Source organism: Dichotomopilus funicola (assembly GCF_033296635.1).
Source record: "Dichotomopilus funicola strain CBS 141.50 unplaced genomic scaffold C8A04scaffold_26, whole genome shotgun sequence".
NCBI lineage: Eukaryota > Fungi > Ascomycota > Sordariomycetes > Sordariales > Chaetomiaceae > Dichotomopilus > Dichotomopilus funicola.
This window is the reverse complement of record NW_026944047.1, coordinates 240,339-258,519: the sequence shown is the minus strand read 5'-3', so window position 1 is coordinate 258,519 and position 18,181 is coordinate 240,339. Positions and strand designations below refer to the sequence as shown.

The 18,181-nt window shown below is 56.2% G+C and overlaps 5 protein-coding genes across 5 annotated transcripts; 2 read left to right on the top strand and 3 right to left on the bottom strand.

Moving 5' to 3' along the window:
* Nucleotides 1-1,525: 1,525 nt before the first annotated feature.
* On the top strand, nucleotides 1,526-4,495 carry C8A04DRAFT_28112 (uncharacterized protein; the record flags this gene model as incomplete). The annotated part of the gene is made up of 1 exon (XM_062780528.1): nucleotides 1,526-4,495. The coding sequence occupies one exon, from the start codon at nucleotides 1,526-1,528 to the stop codon at nucleotides 4,493-4,495; it is 2,970 nt and encodes a 989-aa protein (XP_062637581.1).
* An 892-nt stretch (nucleotides 4,496-5,387) lies between these two features.
* On the bottom strand, nucleotides 5,388-7,190 carry C8A04DRAFT_11683 (uncharacterized protein; the record flags this gene model as incomplete). The annotated part of the gene is made up of 3 exons (XM_062777058.1): nucleotides 5,388-6,349; nucleotides 6,404-6,599; nucleotides 6,948-7,190. The coding sequence occupies 3 exons, from the start codon at nucleotides 7,188-7,190 to the stop codon at nucleotides 5,388-5,390; spliced, it is 1,401 nt and encodes a 466-aa protein (XP_062637580.1).
* A 482-nt stretch (nucleotides 7,191-7,672) lies between these two features.
* Nucleotides 7,673-8,430, bottom strand: C8A04DRAFT_36848 (actin cortical patch SUR7/pH-response regulator pali; the record flags this gene model as incomplete). Its single annotated transcript, XM_062783673.1, has 2 exons — nucleotides 7,673-8,165; nucleotides 8,234-8,430. 2 exons carry the CDS (start codon nucleotides 8,428-8,430, stop codon nucleotides 7,673-7,675), a joined length of 690 nt encoding a protein of 229 aa, XP_062637579.1.
* A 2,262-nt stretch (nucleotides 8,431-10,692) lies between these two features.
* C8A04DRAFT_28109 (uncharacterized protein) lies at nucleotides 10,693-11,562 on the bottom strand (the record flags this gene model as incomplete). Its single annotated transcript, XM_062780527.1, has 2 exons — nucleotides 10,693-11,319; nucleotides 11,386-11,562. 2 exons carry the CDS (start codon nucleotides 11,560-11,562, stop codon nucleotides 10,693-10,695), a joined length of 804 nt encoding a protein of 267 aa, XP_062637578.1.
* A 1,453-nt stretch (nucleotides 11,563-13,015) lies between these two features.
* C8A04DRAFT_28108 (uncharacterized protein) lies at nucleotides 13,016-13,852 on the top strand (the record flags this gene model as incomplete). The annotated part of the gene is made up of 3 exons (XM_062780526.1): nucleotides 13,016-13,298; nucleotides 13,361-13,529; nucleotides 13,636-13,852. The coding sequence occupies 3 exons, from the start codon at nucleotides 13,016-13,018 to the stop codon at nucleotides 13,850-13,852; spliced, it is 669 nt and encodes a 222-aa protein (XP_062637577.1).
* Between the last annotated feature and the right edge of the window lie 4,329 nt (nucleotides 13,853-18,181).

Below are 18,181 nucleotides of genomic sequence, written 5' to 3'. Positions count from 1 at the left end.
TACGGGACGGCTGGAACGGCAGTTACTGGGGGACCCGAACTGCAAACTTCCGGACTGGATAGCTCGCTTCACTGGCTGCAAGTTTACTGGGTCGCTGGGGGGGTCTTTCTCCTCGCAAAAAAAAGAGACGTTCGCTGCGAATCGGGTGTCCTGTGTAAAAGTCTCACCCAGTTCGCGATTGGCGGTGCGGAGACGTCCTGGGAGAACCCAAATTTTGACCGCTATCGGAATGGGCTCTCTAATTGGCTGAGAGGGAAGACTGTCTTCCTCGGACCCGCCTTCCCCAACGTTGGCGGGAAAGCCGCGGGCTGTGATTGGCAGACGCGGAAGTGGGGTCTGCGTGTTGACGGTTTGTTCCAGGTTCTCTGCTTGCATGTGCACTGAAGGAAGCCTCGATTGTGCACTTGCACTTGCCTTGATTGCGCTTGCCATTGTTGCAGCATTCAAGTCGACCGCAAACCATAGACCTGCATTCCAGCACGAGCGCTGAGGGAGTCCAATTGCATCAATTGACTCGATTGATCGATTCATTGATGCAGCCCACAATAGCGCTTCTGCCACAATCCAAATCGACTATTCTTACCGTTATTCTGGTGTAATCCGTATTCCATAACAGTGCAAATCTCACCTCCACAATACATACATAGCTTACTTACCCTGCAGATCTTCCCGACAACACAAGGACTCTCGCCATTTGGAATACGACGGCACTGCGTCTTACTTATACCTCCAGAAACCGCAACTGGCACACCAACTCACCGATCCCCGTTTCAGAGCCGGGTCTGCGCTGGGCCGACACGCCCAACACGGGCCGGCCCCAGGATCGGGCCCCATCGCGGCTGACGGGCTCTGTGCCGCCTTCGAGTTGTGCGTGTTGTAGACTCAAATAACCGAATCGGTGCGCTTCTCGATGTTTCGGCACCTGGTTAACGGTCTCGCGACGGCCACTCCTGGCTCCTCGCTCCGCTCACTCCGATCTCAACACCTCGCACCATGACGCATCATGTACAGTAGAGCTAAGCTTTTCCGTCGGCCGTCGGGGGGCTTTGCAGCCTTCGGTCTCGACCAGACCTTCAACGTGACCCCGAGTGTGTGTGACCGTGACCGTGAGCGTGGCCCCCGTAGGCTCCCAACAGCTCGGTATTGTCTACGTTGAGTGGTTCGCCGGTTGGTATCCTCGTGTTTATGACACGCTTGGGAGCCCGTGTTTCCGGCCGGGCTGCGGAAGATGGCTGCTTAAAACAACGGATTGCCCGCATCCCGGGTCGGCTGGGTCGTTTCGACAGCAATGGCTCCGCGAAGTCCGTCCAGCTGGAATATATCCAGCACGCGGGCTCCTTTTACTGGTTCTACTGCCGATTTTCTCTCTGCTTGGCCTCGTTGATTGCCCATCCATCCCTTCCTCACACACTTTTGTGTATCCCGTTCTTTCAACACGGGACTCATATTTCGTGAGGCTTGAACCACTGACAACGCTGGCGTCGTTGACTCCGGCGAGCAGGCAGGGAGAGCCCACCTGCCCATCATGAGCTCCTCGGGGGTACCCAATCCTCTCGGGGGACTGCCCAGCCGAGTGGCACCAGCCAAGAAGCAGACGGTGGATTCATCATGGCCGCTTGCAAAAGACACGGCTGCTGCGTCCGCCTCTGCGTCTACGTCCACGGCCACCGGTAAGAAGAAACAACAACGCGGACAAGACACCGACGTCCCTCCACCACTCAACACGGCCTCAACATCCAAGAAGGCCGCCCAGACAGCAGCAGCAGCATCATCATCAGAAGTACCACCACCCCCTCCAGCTAGGGGCCTCCCCTCGGAGAAAAAGAAAAAGACGACAACCGCCGCCTCCCGATTCCCCATCATCGAAGATGAGATCCCCATCATGATGGACCTGCCGTCCACCACCAAGAAACCCGCCAAACCACAACAACTCCCCCCACTCTCAATGAAAGACCTACCCTCCAGTGCCTCCCTCCCGCGCTCAGCCGTCGCTCCCACCAAAGAAGTCCCCCCCACCACATTCCCAGACCCCTCCATGCCCAAACCCCTACGTCTAGGCGGACAAAAGACCGACAAGTCCGCGGTTGGTGGTGCAGCAGGAGGCGCTCAAAAGCTGTCCGACTTACCCGAGCAGCCCGGCCCTGCACCCTCGGGGTCTCTGCCGACGCCGTCGTCACGCTCGGCGGGGAAGAAGAAAGTCACTATTGCTGATGTGCCGGATCAGGATCTGCCGCAGACACAGCCGTTGCGGTTGGCGAATGCTACGTTCAAGCCGCCGGGGAATGGCGCGGCTACGGCTGCTGCTGGGCAGACGGATTTGAAGCTGGATACGAAGCTGGAGGGTAAGGTGGGGAGGAAGGCTGTGGGTACGGCTGCGGGCGGTGCGACGCTGGACACACCTGTGAAGTCATCGACTAGGGGGGGGAAGGCGGGCAAGGCAGCTGCTGGTGTGGTTGACCCGGTTGATCCGTTTAACCCAGCTCCGCTTGATACTAAGACAGCCGGGGGCAAGGCGGGCAAGGCCAGGGGTCTCGCTGGCGCGGTTGACCCCGTTGATCCCTTTAACCCGGCCCCTCTCGACACCAAGATGGCCGGGGCCAAGGCTACCTTGGATACACCGGTGAAATCATCGACCAAGGGAGGTAAAGCCAAGGCAGCCAATACTTCCGCTAACGTGGTTGAGCCCTTTGATCCCTTTCAGCAAGCTCTACTTGATTCCAAGACAGCCGGGGGCAAATCCGCGTTGGATACACAGCCCAAGTCATCGACCAAGGGAAATAAAACCAAGGTAACCACTGGCTCAGTTGGTTACGTTGATCCCTTCAATCTAGCCTCATTGGACCCCAAAGCGGCCGGGGGCAAGCCGGGCAAGGCAGGCAAAGCAGCCGCTGGCGCGGTCGATCCCGTTGACCCCTTCAACCCAGCGCCGCTGGATACCAAGACGCCCGGGGCTAAGGCTACCAAGGCGAACCCGTTCCGTCTCGATCCCATGTCTGCAACATCCCAGGCCACATCAGCCCAGGCTATACCCAGCGGCAGCGGCACCGGAAGCGGCCCTTTTACGCGGAAACCCCTGGGCTCACCACCTCGGACGGCCATGCAAAAGACTCCGCCTCTTGGCGGGTTTCCTGCCTTTCCTGCCGGGACACAGTCCAAGGCGGGACAGGCCGGCGCCAAGGGCTCTAAAAACCCTTTCCGGCCTCTCCAAGGCGACTCCCAACAACCGCAGCAAATGGGCAACGTCGCAACCTACGACGATCCGTTTGGCCAAGCTGCCGCCGACGCCTACACCCAGCAGCAGCAAGACCAGCTACAGGGGAAACCACTGGGTCAAACCGGCGCCCAGTCTGTCTACCGGCCTAGCGCCGTCAGCCCGCCCCCTCCTGCAGCACGCGGGACACAAAGGACGGCAGCGGGCAAGCCCGGCTTCGGACATGCGCCTTCGAGCTCCCTCGACTCGAACGACTCGATGGGGAGTTCGGCTACCGCCACAAGCAGTAGTCGTCCGCTGAACGGTGCCGCGGCTACACAGCGGGGGAACACAGCCGGGACCTACGGGAACCCCGTCGGCGGAGGTGGCTACAACCAGGCCCAGGCGGTCCCATCCCAACAACAACAACAACAACCCTACAGACAACAACAAACTTCAACCTTCAACCAACCTAGCACCAAACAACCTCCACCCCCCGCCCGCACCCGCACCGACGAAAAGCCCTACTACCCCAACAACGAGCCCCCCAGCGAAGGCCAAACCCCCTACATGAACATGCTCCTCTCCCTGGACCGCATCCCCCGTCTCCACAACATCCTCGTCTCCTTCTTCGTTTGGATCCTCCTCGCGGGGTTCATCATCCTCCCCGGGTCCTTCACCAGCACCAAACGCAAAGAAGACAACGCCACCGTGCAAATCCCCATTGGCGGCACCGGCAGCTCCTCCACCTCCACCGGTGGTAACAAAGCAGCAACCGGGGGTGGGAAACTCTCACTAACACCAGCCAACACAGCCGCGCTGGTAATCGGTTTCCTCTGCCTTCTAGCCGGGACCTTCGGCTCCGCCTGGCTCGGTCTCCGCTGGCGGCGAAACTATGTCTGGCTGCTCAACAAGCTCTACATGCCCCTGACCCTGACCTGCATCGCAGGCCTGATAGCAACCATAACAGCAGTCTACACCCAACAAGCAGGGGAATGGGGTCCGCAAGCCGTTACCACGGCCGTCGTCGAAGCCGTCGAACTGGCCATCAGCTTGGGACTGTTCTTCATATATAACTACTGGTTGTTGAAGCGGGTGAGGGGGGAGCATGTTGATTCATATGACGATGGGGATATGAAGGGGATGAGTAAGAAGGAGATGAGGGCGGAGAAGAAGAGGAGGAGGAAGGAGAAAAAAGCTGCGAGGAAGGCTGCCAAGGGGAAGGGGAGGTGGGGGAGTGGGTTTTTTGCGAGGTTGAGGGGGGTGAGGAGGAAGAAACCTTATGCGGCGGGGAGTATTGTTTAGGGCGTCTCAGGAAGAAAGATGAGGGAGAGATGGGAGTGAGTGTGAAAGAGAGAGAATGAAAGAGAGGGTAGGAAGAGAGGGGAGAGTGAGAAGGGGTAATGGACATACCGGCGTGGGATGATTACACGTAGATTATTTTTTAGCCTTTCTGGTGTTGGCCTTTTAGATTAAGATGAGATTGACTTTTTTGACTATGGTTTACGATGGAGTGAGTGACTTGGTCGTGTGAGAGAGAGGAGTTCGGGTTAGGGTTGGATATGGTTAGAATGACCCACTTGCCTGATTGGGTGACTTACACTTTTCTCTTGCCCGGTGCTTGGAGGCAGCGCTGGGAAAGTGATCCGTCTTCGATGGTAGTCAGGCTTGGGTCTAACTCGATAGAGGCTGGCTTTTTGTATCCATTTTGAGACGAGTAATGCGCTTTGGCCATGACATTGGCTTTTCTACGATTGCCGTGACTTTGCTCGGCTCACGGTGGCCTTCTATTCTAGTCTTGCCCGCAGGTGGTTTCTTCAATAATTAGTTAGGTAAGCCGCCTTAACAGTTTGTTGGAGTGACCTTCTCCAGCTCTTTTTCATAGTTTCCACGCAATAATCTAGTCTTCTTAACATTCAACCCGAGTGTACTAGGATCTAATTTCACTGTGGAAAGTCTTAAACCCCTCAATTTCAAGGCTGGTCTGCTTAGACCAGAATGAACATGTGCTGGGTATAGCTGCGAGCGAGTAAGCAGATAATTGAGGCTTGTAAACATATTGTTATGCTAAGGTATCCAACTCCGTTGGTTGCTTTTGTTTGTTCTTCACTACCTAGTCACGCTATAACCTGCTATGCGGCTCAACACAGCGTACATGTAGACTTGGACATCCCTCTACATAACCATTTTATACACCTCATACTGCACCATGCAACAACGGCCTCCTCTCACCAATCCCATGCGACAACGGCCTCCTTTCACCCACCGGCGGCCTCCTCCTGCTTTCCATCCGGTCCGCCAACCGATAACACGCACAACACCCCCACCCAGCCAGAAACCCAACCGCATCACTCTTAAACGCCAGCGTCCCGCCCACGGTAACCATCATCACCATCCAATTCTCCTCCCGCTTGCCCCTGCTTTCATACTTTCTTGTACCGGCAACTCCAGATACACTGCGTTCCCACAACCCGGTGGTTACCGCAATCGGCTCCGCCCGGGCAGAAGAAGAAGAAGAATCAACAGGCTCATCAAACGCCGCCCCAGCCTTCGCCAACTCCAACCCGGCCGCAATCACCATCACCCCCAACACACTCTTCGGATACTCCTGCAAGAACCTCACCAACCGGTCCCCGCCAAACAACAACCCCAACACCACTTTCACCACCCCCAGCATTACCACCGACGCCCCGCCGCGCGCCCCAAACCGGTGCTGCCCCGCTAACCCGCCCGCTCCATGACACACCGGCATCGCGCCGAACCAGCACCCGACTAGATTCATCGCGGCTACTGAGAGGCCGAGGGCTGTTACGCTGGGTGGGGGTACGTCGGGGAGTAAATCGGCTGATAGCGCAGACACCGCGATGACCGAGTTGAGGGTGGTGAGAGGCAGCTGAGCGAGGGCCGCGAACAAGGCATCCATGGAATCGAAGGCCGGGATGGACAGACGCGGGTGCCACAGCCGAAAGAAACCTCCTCTATTCCAGGATTTTTCATTCAGCCAAACAGCCACCAACCCCAACGCAAACGGCACAACAACCCTCCCCCTCCGCCCCCGCCGCTGCTGCCTAACAAACAACACCGCCATCGCCAACACCACAAACCCTCTATTCTCCATCAAACCCAACACCATCCACCCGAACCCCCCTAGACGCCCTCCTGTCCGTGAGGACCACCAGTTCCAAGGGGGGAGGGATAAGACCAGCCCAGCACCGGAGGAGACGAGGCGGAGGCCGGCACCGAGTTGGATGCCGCGGATGACGGGGGATGGGATGTAGGTGGTGAGGGTGCGGAGGAGGCCGGTGGTGCTGAGGAGGAGGACGGCGAGGGCGACGTAGGCGCCGGCGGCGGAGGTTTGGGAGGGGGGGAAGGTGTGTGGGGGGGAGGAGAGGGCTGTTGCTGCTATGGCCTGGGTGAATGTTAACATGGGTGTGACTATAGCTGTTAGGTGCAAAAAAGAAAAAGAAAAAAGAAAAAAAAAAAAAGAAAAGAGGGAGAGAGAGAGACAGGTGCGGCCGAGGAGTGAGCTGAAGACAGACGGGCCTATCAAGTCGACTTCCCACCAGTAGCTCATAAACAAGCCAGAGAGGAGTATGATGGATAAAACAGACATTGAACCCAAGTCCACAGCCACAGCCTCACCAACAACCTCTCTCACCTCCCCCCTCTCATCTCACCCTTCTCACCCAACACCATCAACCCCGCCTTCCCCGTCGCCCAACCCAAAAAAAGAAAGGAAAGGAAAGGAAAAAAATACCTTCATAGGCTGCACCGGCATCGGAACCCCAAACCCAACCCCGGTAACAACATTAAACACCCCCGACCACACCAGCGTCGACGGCAAATCAATCGACCCCCGCAGCGCCAGGGGGAGCATCAGCGGCAGCAGTGTGCCTAAATCCCCCAGCGCACCGGATATTTCTGCGGTTGGGTTGGCGCGTAGGATGGCCCAGTTGCGTTTGTTGCGCGCGAAGAGCGCGCGGAGGAAGGGGGGGGTCATGAGGGGTATTAGGGGCGATGAGGCGCTTGTATTTTTGGAAGGGAGAAGGGAAAATAAAGGCTGTGGATGGTGGTGGTTGAGTCAACTTGAGATGAGCTGACGGAACGAATGTTGAGGGGGTCAGCTTCAGTGAAGTGAAAGTGGAAAGTGGGGTTAAATTCCTCAGCCACAAGCACAAGGCCCATACTCATTCATGACATTCATGATTCATGAAAACCAACGGAACGGACAGCTTGATGATGATTGCATGTATGACATTGGTATCTGAAGGAGAGTAATCGCTTGTTATACAAACAAAAAAAGACAATCAACACATTACGTCGTGGTATCTGAGCTCATAGAACCCCTCCGTTCTCCCCTAACCCTGACAAATCTGCCGTGCTAACCCCAACCCCAACCCTCATCTCCTTGGTATTATCACCGTCCTCGGTATATCACCTTCCATCCTTCATCATTAGATTTCCTCTTTCTACACTCACTCTCTAAAAGATACCAAACCGCCTCCTCCTCGGCGGCGACGCATACTCCGTCTTGACCGCCCCCTGCCTCCTCTTATGCCTCCTCGCCGAGCAGCACGTAAAAAACACGACCACCGCCCCAATCAACGAGCAAATCGCCGACACCAAAATGGTCCACGCCGCCGCACCATAATACGCGCCCGTGCCCGTCTCCGCGCCCCGATCGTTCACATTACTCTTAACAATGCTGAACAGCACAAAGTCGATGATGCACGCGATGGCGGTTACCAAGAACGCGAGTAAGGCGACGACAGAGGCCAGGAAGGAGCCGATGGTGCCGGCGCCTAGGGCCAGCAGGAAGGCGATGAAGTTGATGCCGCAGGCGATGGGGTGGAGGACCATGGCGCGGGTCAGGGCGCGGGCGGAGTCGTCGGCGTAGGTGGAGAATTGTGTGCCGTCTTGTTGGCGGAGGACGGAGGAGGGGGAGTAGCCGATGTGGGAGGTGGAGCAGGCGTCGCTGGGTTGTGTTAGTATCTCTGTGTTTATTTTATTCTGGGGGGGTTTCAAGACGGAGAGAGAACGTACTCGGCATTGGGCTTGACTAAACAGTAGCCAAACGTGCCAAACGAGATCCGCTGGCCATTGCCGCCAGCGCCGCCCAGCTCGACCTTGAGGATCGACAGGTCGTGTACCACCGGCGCCGAGATGCAGGTGATGATGAGCAGGATAGTGGCTGCGAACAACAGGAATGTTCCGATGTGGTGGAAGAATCCCGTCGCCATGGTTGCGGTGTGCGGGATCTTTTGGTTTGTGGTGTTATGGTATTGTGGTATTGGCCCAAGTTATAAAGCTGGAGGGGGCTGGTGATTAAAACCACCCTGATAGTCGCAAGTCCTGCGTTGTGATACGCTCAGGATGGAAACACAAGCAACGTGGCTAACTTGTAGACCAAGATGGGAATTGGGAACCAGAAATGGGGGCAAGAAGGGGGCAAGGACTGCCATATATAACTTTTCCCCTTCTGCAAAACGTTTCATCACCACATCACACACACATACCCGCACATGCCCAGAAACAGGGCCACGATCGTCCTCTCCCAGCCCGATCCCTAAGACTTCCAGGTTCCCGGGGTCTGCGCCGGTCCTGTCCTGCTGTCCCAGCCACTGTTCCCTGTCGTAATGCCCGCCGTCGCAGCCACAGAGACAAGAGCCAGCAACGTCATCGCTTTTCTTGCAGCGACATCTGCTTCATTGGCTCGCTGCAAGATTGGCCCACTGCCGGCAGTGTGCGCCCCGGGCTTGCTGGGGTTGGTTGTCCCAAAAGGTCTTGGCCCAAGCCCTGGCTTGTCTCTCTTGAGCCACACAGGGACAACAAGCAGCGATGATGATGCGGGAATCCCACGCTGCACGGCTGAGCAACGGCATTGCTCAACGACCTGAACCCTTTTGGGCGCGCTTTTGCCCTTGACGGCCTGGAAAAGGTTGTTCGGCTGTGGCACAGCCAACCACAACGTCCCAAAGGTGGGGCTGAGGATCCACCGGAGGTAAAGCTCCAGCAGCTTGTTTTTTCCGCGGTAGCCGGCTCTGATTGGTGCCCATGACGTAATGACAGCAATCGCCTCAGAAGTTCAGGTGAACACGGGGTCTCTTTTTTTTGCAGACGGGCTTGGCAAGGACCTGGCTTCAGGCACCTCCATCCGATCTGTCCAAGGAGCCAGGGCGCTCCCAGTGCCTGGAGCCTTTCTGGTCCTTCTGTATTTTGTTTCTCCCTTTGTGCAAGCCAGGTAATGCCCTGTTTTCTTGAAGAATTTGACGTCTTTGGCATGCCATTCGGCTGCTCGGCGGACTGCTCTTCTGTTTTTTTCGGTCTTGTCGCATTGATCCAATTTCCCAAAATCGTCATTCGCGATTGCCGGTTTTCCGGTTGCAGGTGTGATGGGCCCGCGACACTCCATTGGCCGGCGCAAATCCCGATTCTCGATGATCGAGAACAAGAAGTCCCAACTTTTGTTTCCCTTGGCAAAGGAGAAAAAAAAACCGTTTCTTGCATTGGACCCGCATTCCAATGAGATCGATGCTGCCATCTGAAAATCCTATCTCCCAGTGCTCCCTTCTTTTTCTTCGAGTTACTTCGCAAAGCATGATGCTTCAGCACAATGACGGGTAATCTTGGAGTCACGCAGACTCTGTTGATGCCGTTGCCGAATTGACTTCTGAGACAAATCCGTGACCAGCATCCGGCGGCCTCAGACTAGCTGCGGCGATCCCCCGTCACGCTGGCTGAATGACTTTGTCCATCGTCCATGCGAGTTAGACATGCGGGGGAAGAGAATGATGAGCCTATCCCCAGTCGATCGGGTCGGCCAATCCATTTCTTTGCCCGCCGCAGAGCGGCAGGAAGATACTCGCTGGTCTGCCCCGTTCTGACAGCCGATTGTGTGTCAAAGACGGGAATGAAAGTCTGGTGATTGCGACTGCCACGCGTTCTGCGGCTGAGATGCCAAAGATGCGGGCTCTTGACTTTCTCCCGTTTTGGTAAAAAGAGCACAGCCACGGCCTGGTAGCTTCACCCAATTGCCGCCGATCAGTGGCCGTAGTGCTGTCGCTGCACACTAATGTAGTGTACAGGAAACCAACCACACCGCTCTTAACTAATTGAGTAGTAAGGGACCATTGTGTAGGTTCCTGCGTAGAGCTCCAGGGGGCGTGGTCGATGAGAATGGCTGGCGTCTGATGAGCTTGCAGCAACAGCCCGCATCACCGGCGTCGTTCCCACTCATATGCACGCTCGGCCTCGGTGTGGTCTTCAATGCTGCGCGTGTCCGGTGGTCCTTGGTGCGGTGTCGTTTGCTGGTGTCTCTCCCCTTCTCCGAGCCTGTCCGATGTCAGGTGGAGGGGAGCCGGCTGCGCCTGGTGTGCTGACGACGGTTCCCCTTCCGTGTCAACAGACAGAGTGACAGACCCATACGTTTATCCAGACAGACCAGAGTACGTCCCGACAAGGCGCACCAACTCTCAGTCACAACAAACAGCCTTCCTACCCCCTCAGTCCCCTAATCCCCTCTCATCCTCTCCCTCCCGCCCGCCCCTCATTTGCCCCCTCTCATACCCCTCAACCAAACTCTCAAACACAACAGCGTTCCTTGCCCTCTTAGTCTGCCGCGCCCCGTAAAAGTCCCTCTGCACCCTCAACCAAGTCGCCGGCTCAGCGCCCTCACTCAGCTGCATCGCACTCTCCCAGTCGGCCAGCCCTTCCTGCGCCATACCCTGTGGCACAATCGCTCGCAGCGCGGCGCGCGGGAGGGAGTGGTCGTGGAGGAGCGCGCCGAGGTCTGCGTCGTCATCATCTTGGCCCTGGTCCTGAGCCGGATCCGGCGCCTTGCTCCTCCTCTCCCGAGTCTGCTCAATGATCTGCAGCCGCTGGAGGTGTTCCAGCCACCGGCCGTAGGTTGGGTTCTCGCGGATGCGCGTCTTGTGCGGGTAGTGGGAGTGTTCGGTGATTTTGACGCGGAAGGTCTTGTGGGGGCTGGCGTCGGGCCGGGCGATGGAGTTGAGCGGGGTTGGGAGAGTGCGGTTGGGGCGGGCGGCCAAGTCGAACTCGAGCGGGCTCTTTGCGATGAGGGTGTCGGCCATGCGGGGTTGGGAGGTGATGGAGACGAAGTGGGAGGGGTCCTGGGCAGGGCAGAAAGGAGGTTAGGTTAGATCGGGCTGGTGGTTAGGGGATAGAGCAGGGCGTACGTGGAGCTTCTTGAAGACGTCAATCTCGGCGTACTTCTTCAGGACGCCCAGGACGGCCCGGCGCTCGGAGAGTGTCGTCGGGGCCGGCGTTACCTTGACGAGGACGGCCCGGACCGACGCTTCCGTTACGGGGGTGGCGGTCCCCTGAATGCGGGCTACTAGTTGTCGAAGGTTCATATTGTGGTCCCTTCTTTGCACGTTGGCATCGCAGTGTCCGGGCAGGCGGGCTGGGTGGCCTGGCCATCCAATTCGTTGTTTGTGTCGTTGCAACGCCAAAGTTTAAGCTCTGATGATTTCCAACCGCCAAGAGCTCATGTGGGTCAAAATGTTCGCCAAAAAGCCCTGGTGGGGTCCTGTCAACCATGCAGCATGAGAGCTCCAGCAGCAAATCCTTGCTGAACATCACTTTCACACCCGACCGTACACTACACTACTATGTACACTACGTTACTCTGAAGATGCATTCAAATTGAGTCCCGGTAAGGCATCTCGGCTTTGGCTCTACCGAGAGGTTTTCCGTTCGGGGTAGCTCGCATGCATGATGGCAGCCTTGACCTGTCCCGCCAGATGCAGAAGGATTGAAACTCGGCGTAGCCTCCCAGGGGCCGCAGCTTCACTGGCAACCATCAAACATCATATCTGAATGGCTTATAGACCTGGGCTTGCCAAGAGCTCATTCACTTTATCTTCTTCTCCCCGCCTTCTAATCCCATGGGGCTTTTGATCCTTCCACTATTTTAACAAAACATCCCCGCTGGGTCGTGCTCAAAGTCCGAAGGCAGGCGCTCTCCAACCACCCCGAACCCCTCCTTCCCTCGGTGCTCACCGGAGCGGATGGGACCTCCGGCTTCCTCTTTCGGAAGCCGCCATCCAACGATTGGTCCTGGGCCATGGTTCGGACATTTCTGTGCTCGAGTTACCCGGTTTTCCTCCTGAGCCCGGCATACTGGACTTTTAGCCCGCATTGCCCACCGGCTTGCGTCAAAAGACATCAAATCCTTCTACTACCCTGCGTGCCTCCGAAATAGCAAGATGTCACCTGCCATCGCTGATAAATATTCGCCTCAGCAGCATCGCGCACTGGCAGCAAGGCGGTTTGCGGCTGCGGAAATTAAGTCTCCCACCTCCTGCCTCCGCTTTCTGTTTGTTTTGCCCCCTTTTTCTTTGCTCGGATTCCCGTCGCTGGCCCCATGCCCCGGCCCAACCTCTCCAAAACCGTGGGGCGTATCCGGCAAGTTCCCTAGGCGTATAGTACCGCTGTCAAATCTCAGTGGCTGTGGCGCCTGCAGAAAACCGTCCAAGTCCGAGCTCACTGTCACCGTCCCGTCCTTTTCCCCGCGTTCGATCGTGAAGCGAGAGAGAAGGTTTTGGTGATGAAAGCATTGGTCAGCGGAGCAATGGCACTTCTCCGCGTTCACATGGCAGGTTTTTTGCCAAGGTGAAAAGTCACGGAGATGCGACTCTGTATGTCCGTTTACATATATAGTTCTTGACGTCGCCGCCCAACCGTTTGACGTCGATCTCTGCGATGTAGTGGCATCGTCCTGTTGTGCTCCACCCTTTCCTTTTTAACCTCCGACAACCGTAACATACACCCACACCTCCACACACAAAACTCCAAAAAATTAAGATGCTATTTTCATCCCTCCTGGCCATCCCGGCCCTGCTGGCCACTGCCGCCGTCGCAGCTCCGGCCTTTGAGATCCCCGAGGCGTTGGCCCCGCGCGTCGAGGCCTGCCCAACCGTCACCCGCTACAAGGGTTGGGATTACTCCACGACTTGGCTGGCGACGACTACCGTGACCAACGGCTGGTCGTCGCTGGGGTCTGTCACGTCGACCAAGACGGAGCACGAGACCCGCACGATCAACACGCGGACGACAGTCTACTCGCCGCTGGTTACCACACTTCCGGGTGAGTTTCAACGCATCAGATACACCTTACGAACCAGCATGCTAATATCTTCCCTTGTCCAGCCACGACCACCACGGTCCTCGTCACCTCCGGAACCCTGACCATCAACTGGTTCACCGAGACCACCACCGTCACCTCCGCCGGCTATGCTCCGCCGTCGGCCTGCCAAGTGACCACCGTCACCAGCAGCATCCCCACCGTGACCAGCACCACCGTCACCATGGATCTCCTGTACGTCTCGTCTCTTTTTCCCCCCTTGTTCCTTCCCTCTTTCCTTCCCCTTCCCATCACCACCCAAATAGACAGACCCCCATAAAACTGACTAACTACCCCCCAGGTACGACACCACCTGGGCCAGCACGGTCGGGCACGTCACCACCACCACGTTCGTCACCCTCAAGACCGTCAGCCACACCGACACGGCGGCCGGGTCGACCGCGTACTCCACGACAATCACCCAGCCCGTCACCGTTAGCTCGGTGTGGATTACCACGGCCACTGAGACCTCTACGGTGTGGGAGAAGGGGTGCAAGAGCTGGGCTTGCCAGGCATAGGGTTAGTGTTGATGTTAACCAGCCACTAGGGTGGGAAATGACGGTTATGAGAGCGATGAATTCAAAAATGATGATTATGGAAATGCATGCACATAGTTGAATTGAAGTTTTGTTTCTAGGCCCTAGACCCTAGTGAGGGTGTGACTTTTCTCAATGGCTGTGCCTTCTTAGGTAATCGGGTCGCAATAATAATCGTCGTCGTGCCGCTGGATGTTTGATGGCCGGAGGATGATCGGACATGTCAGTTTTGAGATTTGGTGTATTGTCTGACGTGCATGCGATCGTGGGGTGGTAAGCTGGGGTGTTGGGTCTGGTTCCTAGGGAGCGCTGCTAAGTGGCGTCGATATCGGATGTTGGTAAGGCCAATAACTGGCCACATCTTAGTTGAGCTCATATCGTGAGCGTAGCTATCAACAATATACTAAGAGACTGACAAATCTTAAAGGCGGGAGCAAGTCTGAGTTCAATCTAATAGGATGAGAATATACATGGATTGTAACTAATTAGGCCTAGTATGACAAAAGACAATCGTTAATTGCCACGGCAGATTGGACCCCTATGAACCGTATGACACCAGGGATGTAGAACGCCGGGACATGTATAACATCGCTGTGGGATAGAACGAACTCATTATCGTCGTCTTATCTCACCACCCCGCCGGTCGAGCCACCCTGCCCGCTCTCACTTTTCGGGTGTGCCCGTAGGAATGATTAAGTTGCGGTTCAGGGATGCCAGCCATATCAAAAAAGGGCAGTAATGAAAAGTGCACGTGGGACTGAAACGAAGAGTTCAATTTCGAAGCTCCCGAACAGCAGTCCAGCAAAACCGAGATGTTATCCCTGAGCTTGTCTAGACTTATCCAGCCTCTTCTGTTGAATGTGTCTTGTTGTTTTACTACGTTAACCGAAGGGGGGTTGGTCAGGGTAGGACAACCAGCCATCCCACAATATGCTACTCCAGATGTGAATATGTCGATACAGTCGAGATCCGGGCTTTTTTACCAACCCCTTGAGATGAGATCTGGTCTTTATTTTCTTTTCCCTCTGAGTCGGGAAGAATAGTCCAACGACACGGCTTTCCTGAACCTCGACTGCTACATACGAAGTAATACTTCGACGACAGGTCTCAATACCTCATTGATTGTCCGGTCGCTACAAGCACCCTTATACCGTTACATTTCATACCGTTGTTTCGGATCCTCCCATATCGTTCGTAGTTACCCTAGCAACTCCTAAGTCATATCATCACCCTCAGCTCACCCCTAGCCCCATCAACTACCAAACAAACTCCCCCTCCAGTCTGTACCACTACATTACTACACACCGCCAAAAGCCCCAAGAAAGCCAACATCAACGAATCAGAAACACCCCGAACCAGCACGGGCATCCGTCCCCATCTCTCACACCGCCAATAGCCCACCCAGCCCAGCCCAACGCCTCAAAATCCCGGCTCGTCCCTATCCCGGCTGCTGGACTGTTCCACGACAGGACGGGGAGGACGGGAGCCGCCAGCCGCCAGCCGCCAGCCACCCACGTTTTTTTGGACTGACGTATATGGTATACAGGTGTAACTTTGTTCTTTTTTCTTTTTTTGGCCTTTTGCCTTTCTTCCGGGGTTTTTGGGGGTTGTTCCATAACTAGTGTACGAACATTCCATCGGTATTCCCCCACCGGGACACTCCCGTCTCGGTTGAACAGACCCGGTCCGAAGTCTGATCCACGCGAGACTGGAAACCGGGTGGTGCACCCAAAACACTGCGGCGGACACATGGTTGTTTGTTTGTTTGTTTCTTTGGTTGGTTGGATTGGCTGGCTGGTTGTTTGCTTCCCTGCTTCACAACAACCACACGGTCCACAGGCATGGGAAAGAAGCGCATAGAACGCAGTACAGATGGATGCCCTTTGCCCCTTGCGGGTTGCCCCTCCCCCAGCCTCTCTCTCACTCTTTCACTCTCTCTCACCCCAGCCCAGCCCCATTCCACTACCGCCCCAACCCCATTCCGCTACCATGCCAATGGGTTTACATATCTCTGCCGTGTTTCGATCGATCCGTGGAGGCCAACCACGTGGGAAGAGAACGGAGAAAGTAGGGGTGTGTGGGTTGGTTTGTGTATGAGGCTGAGGCGAGACCGGTAGTTGTTGGAGTGCAGAGTATGTTGCCGTTGCCGAGAAAACGCGGTATTTTAGGCTGGAGATGGATACGGATATTACGGATATGTGGTGGCCATGTCGGTAGTTGAGAGTAGTGTTACTAACACTAGCGAGCGCGGGGATACTCTTTTGGGTTTTATTTGACGTAGGTATGTAAGGTATTGCATTCGGAAGGAAATAAGATTTCCACAAACCCTCTTCTTTACGCGCGGCTACTTGCTTTTACGTTGTCATGACTTGCCATAATCACTCCCAAACTCCCTACCTTGTATCGATTTTATAGCGGCCAAGAATTTACCCTTGAGCGGAGCACAAAACTCACCACAGCATGTCCGCGAAAACAAACTAAATACCTGGCTTCCCAGGAAAGAGAAATCGCCGGCACTCACTAACCTGTTTTCGCCCAAAGTGTTGTTAATCGGATGGTATCACCTCACAACTGGACTGGCTTGACTGGGTCGGGCCGGATGGAATTCGCCCCGATCTCAAACCAACAGCAACGATCGATGGGAGCCGAAAAGCAGCAGGCAGGTGCACGAGGTTAATCGGTGGGTTGGATGAGACAACCTGTTTCGTTGGTTGGTTGGTTCCATGCTTGCTTGGTTGCTGCTGCAGTTGGGGGACAGACAGACAGAAGGGGGCCAAAGCGGCGGAGTTGATTCCGATTACAAGGCGGAATTGGGAAGGTCGCGGTCGGAGTTAAAGGGTAGTAGGTATCTTAACTGCATAACCCGCATTGAGTGTGGGAGGGTTCTCAACGGCAGTGGGCGCGCAAATGGTGGCCTGGCTAAGGCAGGTGGTGTGCCGTGTCGGTGGGTGGTGTGGTAAGCGCGGAGGATACCGAGTGCGCCATCGATCGCGTCAATTGGTGCTGCGGGTAAAGACGCTCGTACGAGAATACCCTTCCCATCTTCCCATCTTCCGGCCCCCTGGGCTCTTCCTCCTGCTGTCGGCTCGCTCCCGACGCCTTGCTGCGCCCCCAAATCTTAGGGAGTTGGGACAAAAAAACAGCCTGTCGGTACCGATTTTGGACGGGCTGGTCGGGGGGGAAGGATTTTGTTGCCCAATCGGAGCCGTCAGCGGGAGTGTTGTCCGGCCCGTATCTCGGCCCCGCGGGCTTTCCAACTGCGCAGTGCTGGTGTGATGGTGCGGCGCAGGCGTTTCACCAACTGTTCAGCAGGCCCCACGTTAGGTGGTCGCCTGTCGTCGGTCCCATTGCTGCGCAAGGACACCTCGGCTTCCAGGTTGGTATGTCCGAAGACCTTCGCAACCACACGGACGGGACGCGACCTAATAACAAAGTTGTCGAACTGTCCGGGATGAAAACACCCAGTATCCCAACAAAATAGCCGGGAGCCGACTGGGTATTTTTATTTTTGGGATGAAACCGCAAAGGGCCGGGCCCAGCAGGCTGGCGCGTGCAAGCAAACATGGCCGACCTGAGACAAAACCCCAAGCGCCACATGGCCGCTATCCGACGCAATGCGCGCGTGGGAAAGGCAAAAAACGAGGGCACGGGCGTTGACCGGGGCGGAGGTCCGTGGCAAGCGGGACTGCGGGAGGCCGGGAAGAACAATCGGGAGTTCTCGAATCGACCGGTCGTCGGTTGTTTTCGCCCGTTGAACCGTTGAAGTTGAAGCCTAGGAGGGGGGGTGGAGGGACTGACGATAGGATCGAAAATAGTCTCGGGCCGATGAGACGGCGCGGCCACCCAGCAAGCTGCAAGTGGAATCGTGGGGCAGAATCAGGCAATTGGAGTGTGCAATTTTGGGGACGTGGGATTTCATGATTGCGACCCCAGCGCGCCAGTGAAAAGGGGTGCTGCGGGAGCAATCTCCGCCCCGGCGGCCGACCCCGGGCGGCCGACAACCAAGGAATGGGGACAACCTGGAACCGCCAAATCCTCCCCTTCCCTCCCCAATCAGCCGGGGGACCGAATTTGATGATAACTTGGTTGCGCGCCGGTCTGCTTGGCTTTGATCCTCGGGTGGGCTTTTTTGCTGCGTTTGGAAACTGCTCTGAAAAAATCGTCAAGCCATGTTTCTGGGCGTCGCCTGATGCAGGCGGCGGGCAGAGTACACTATTAGTAACGGAAGCAGAGAACCAGACATCCAGGGATTCCTTGATGGAAAGGGAAAGAGCAACCACGGCCTCGGGTCATGGCAACTTCTGGGAGTCA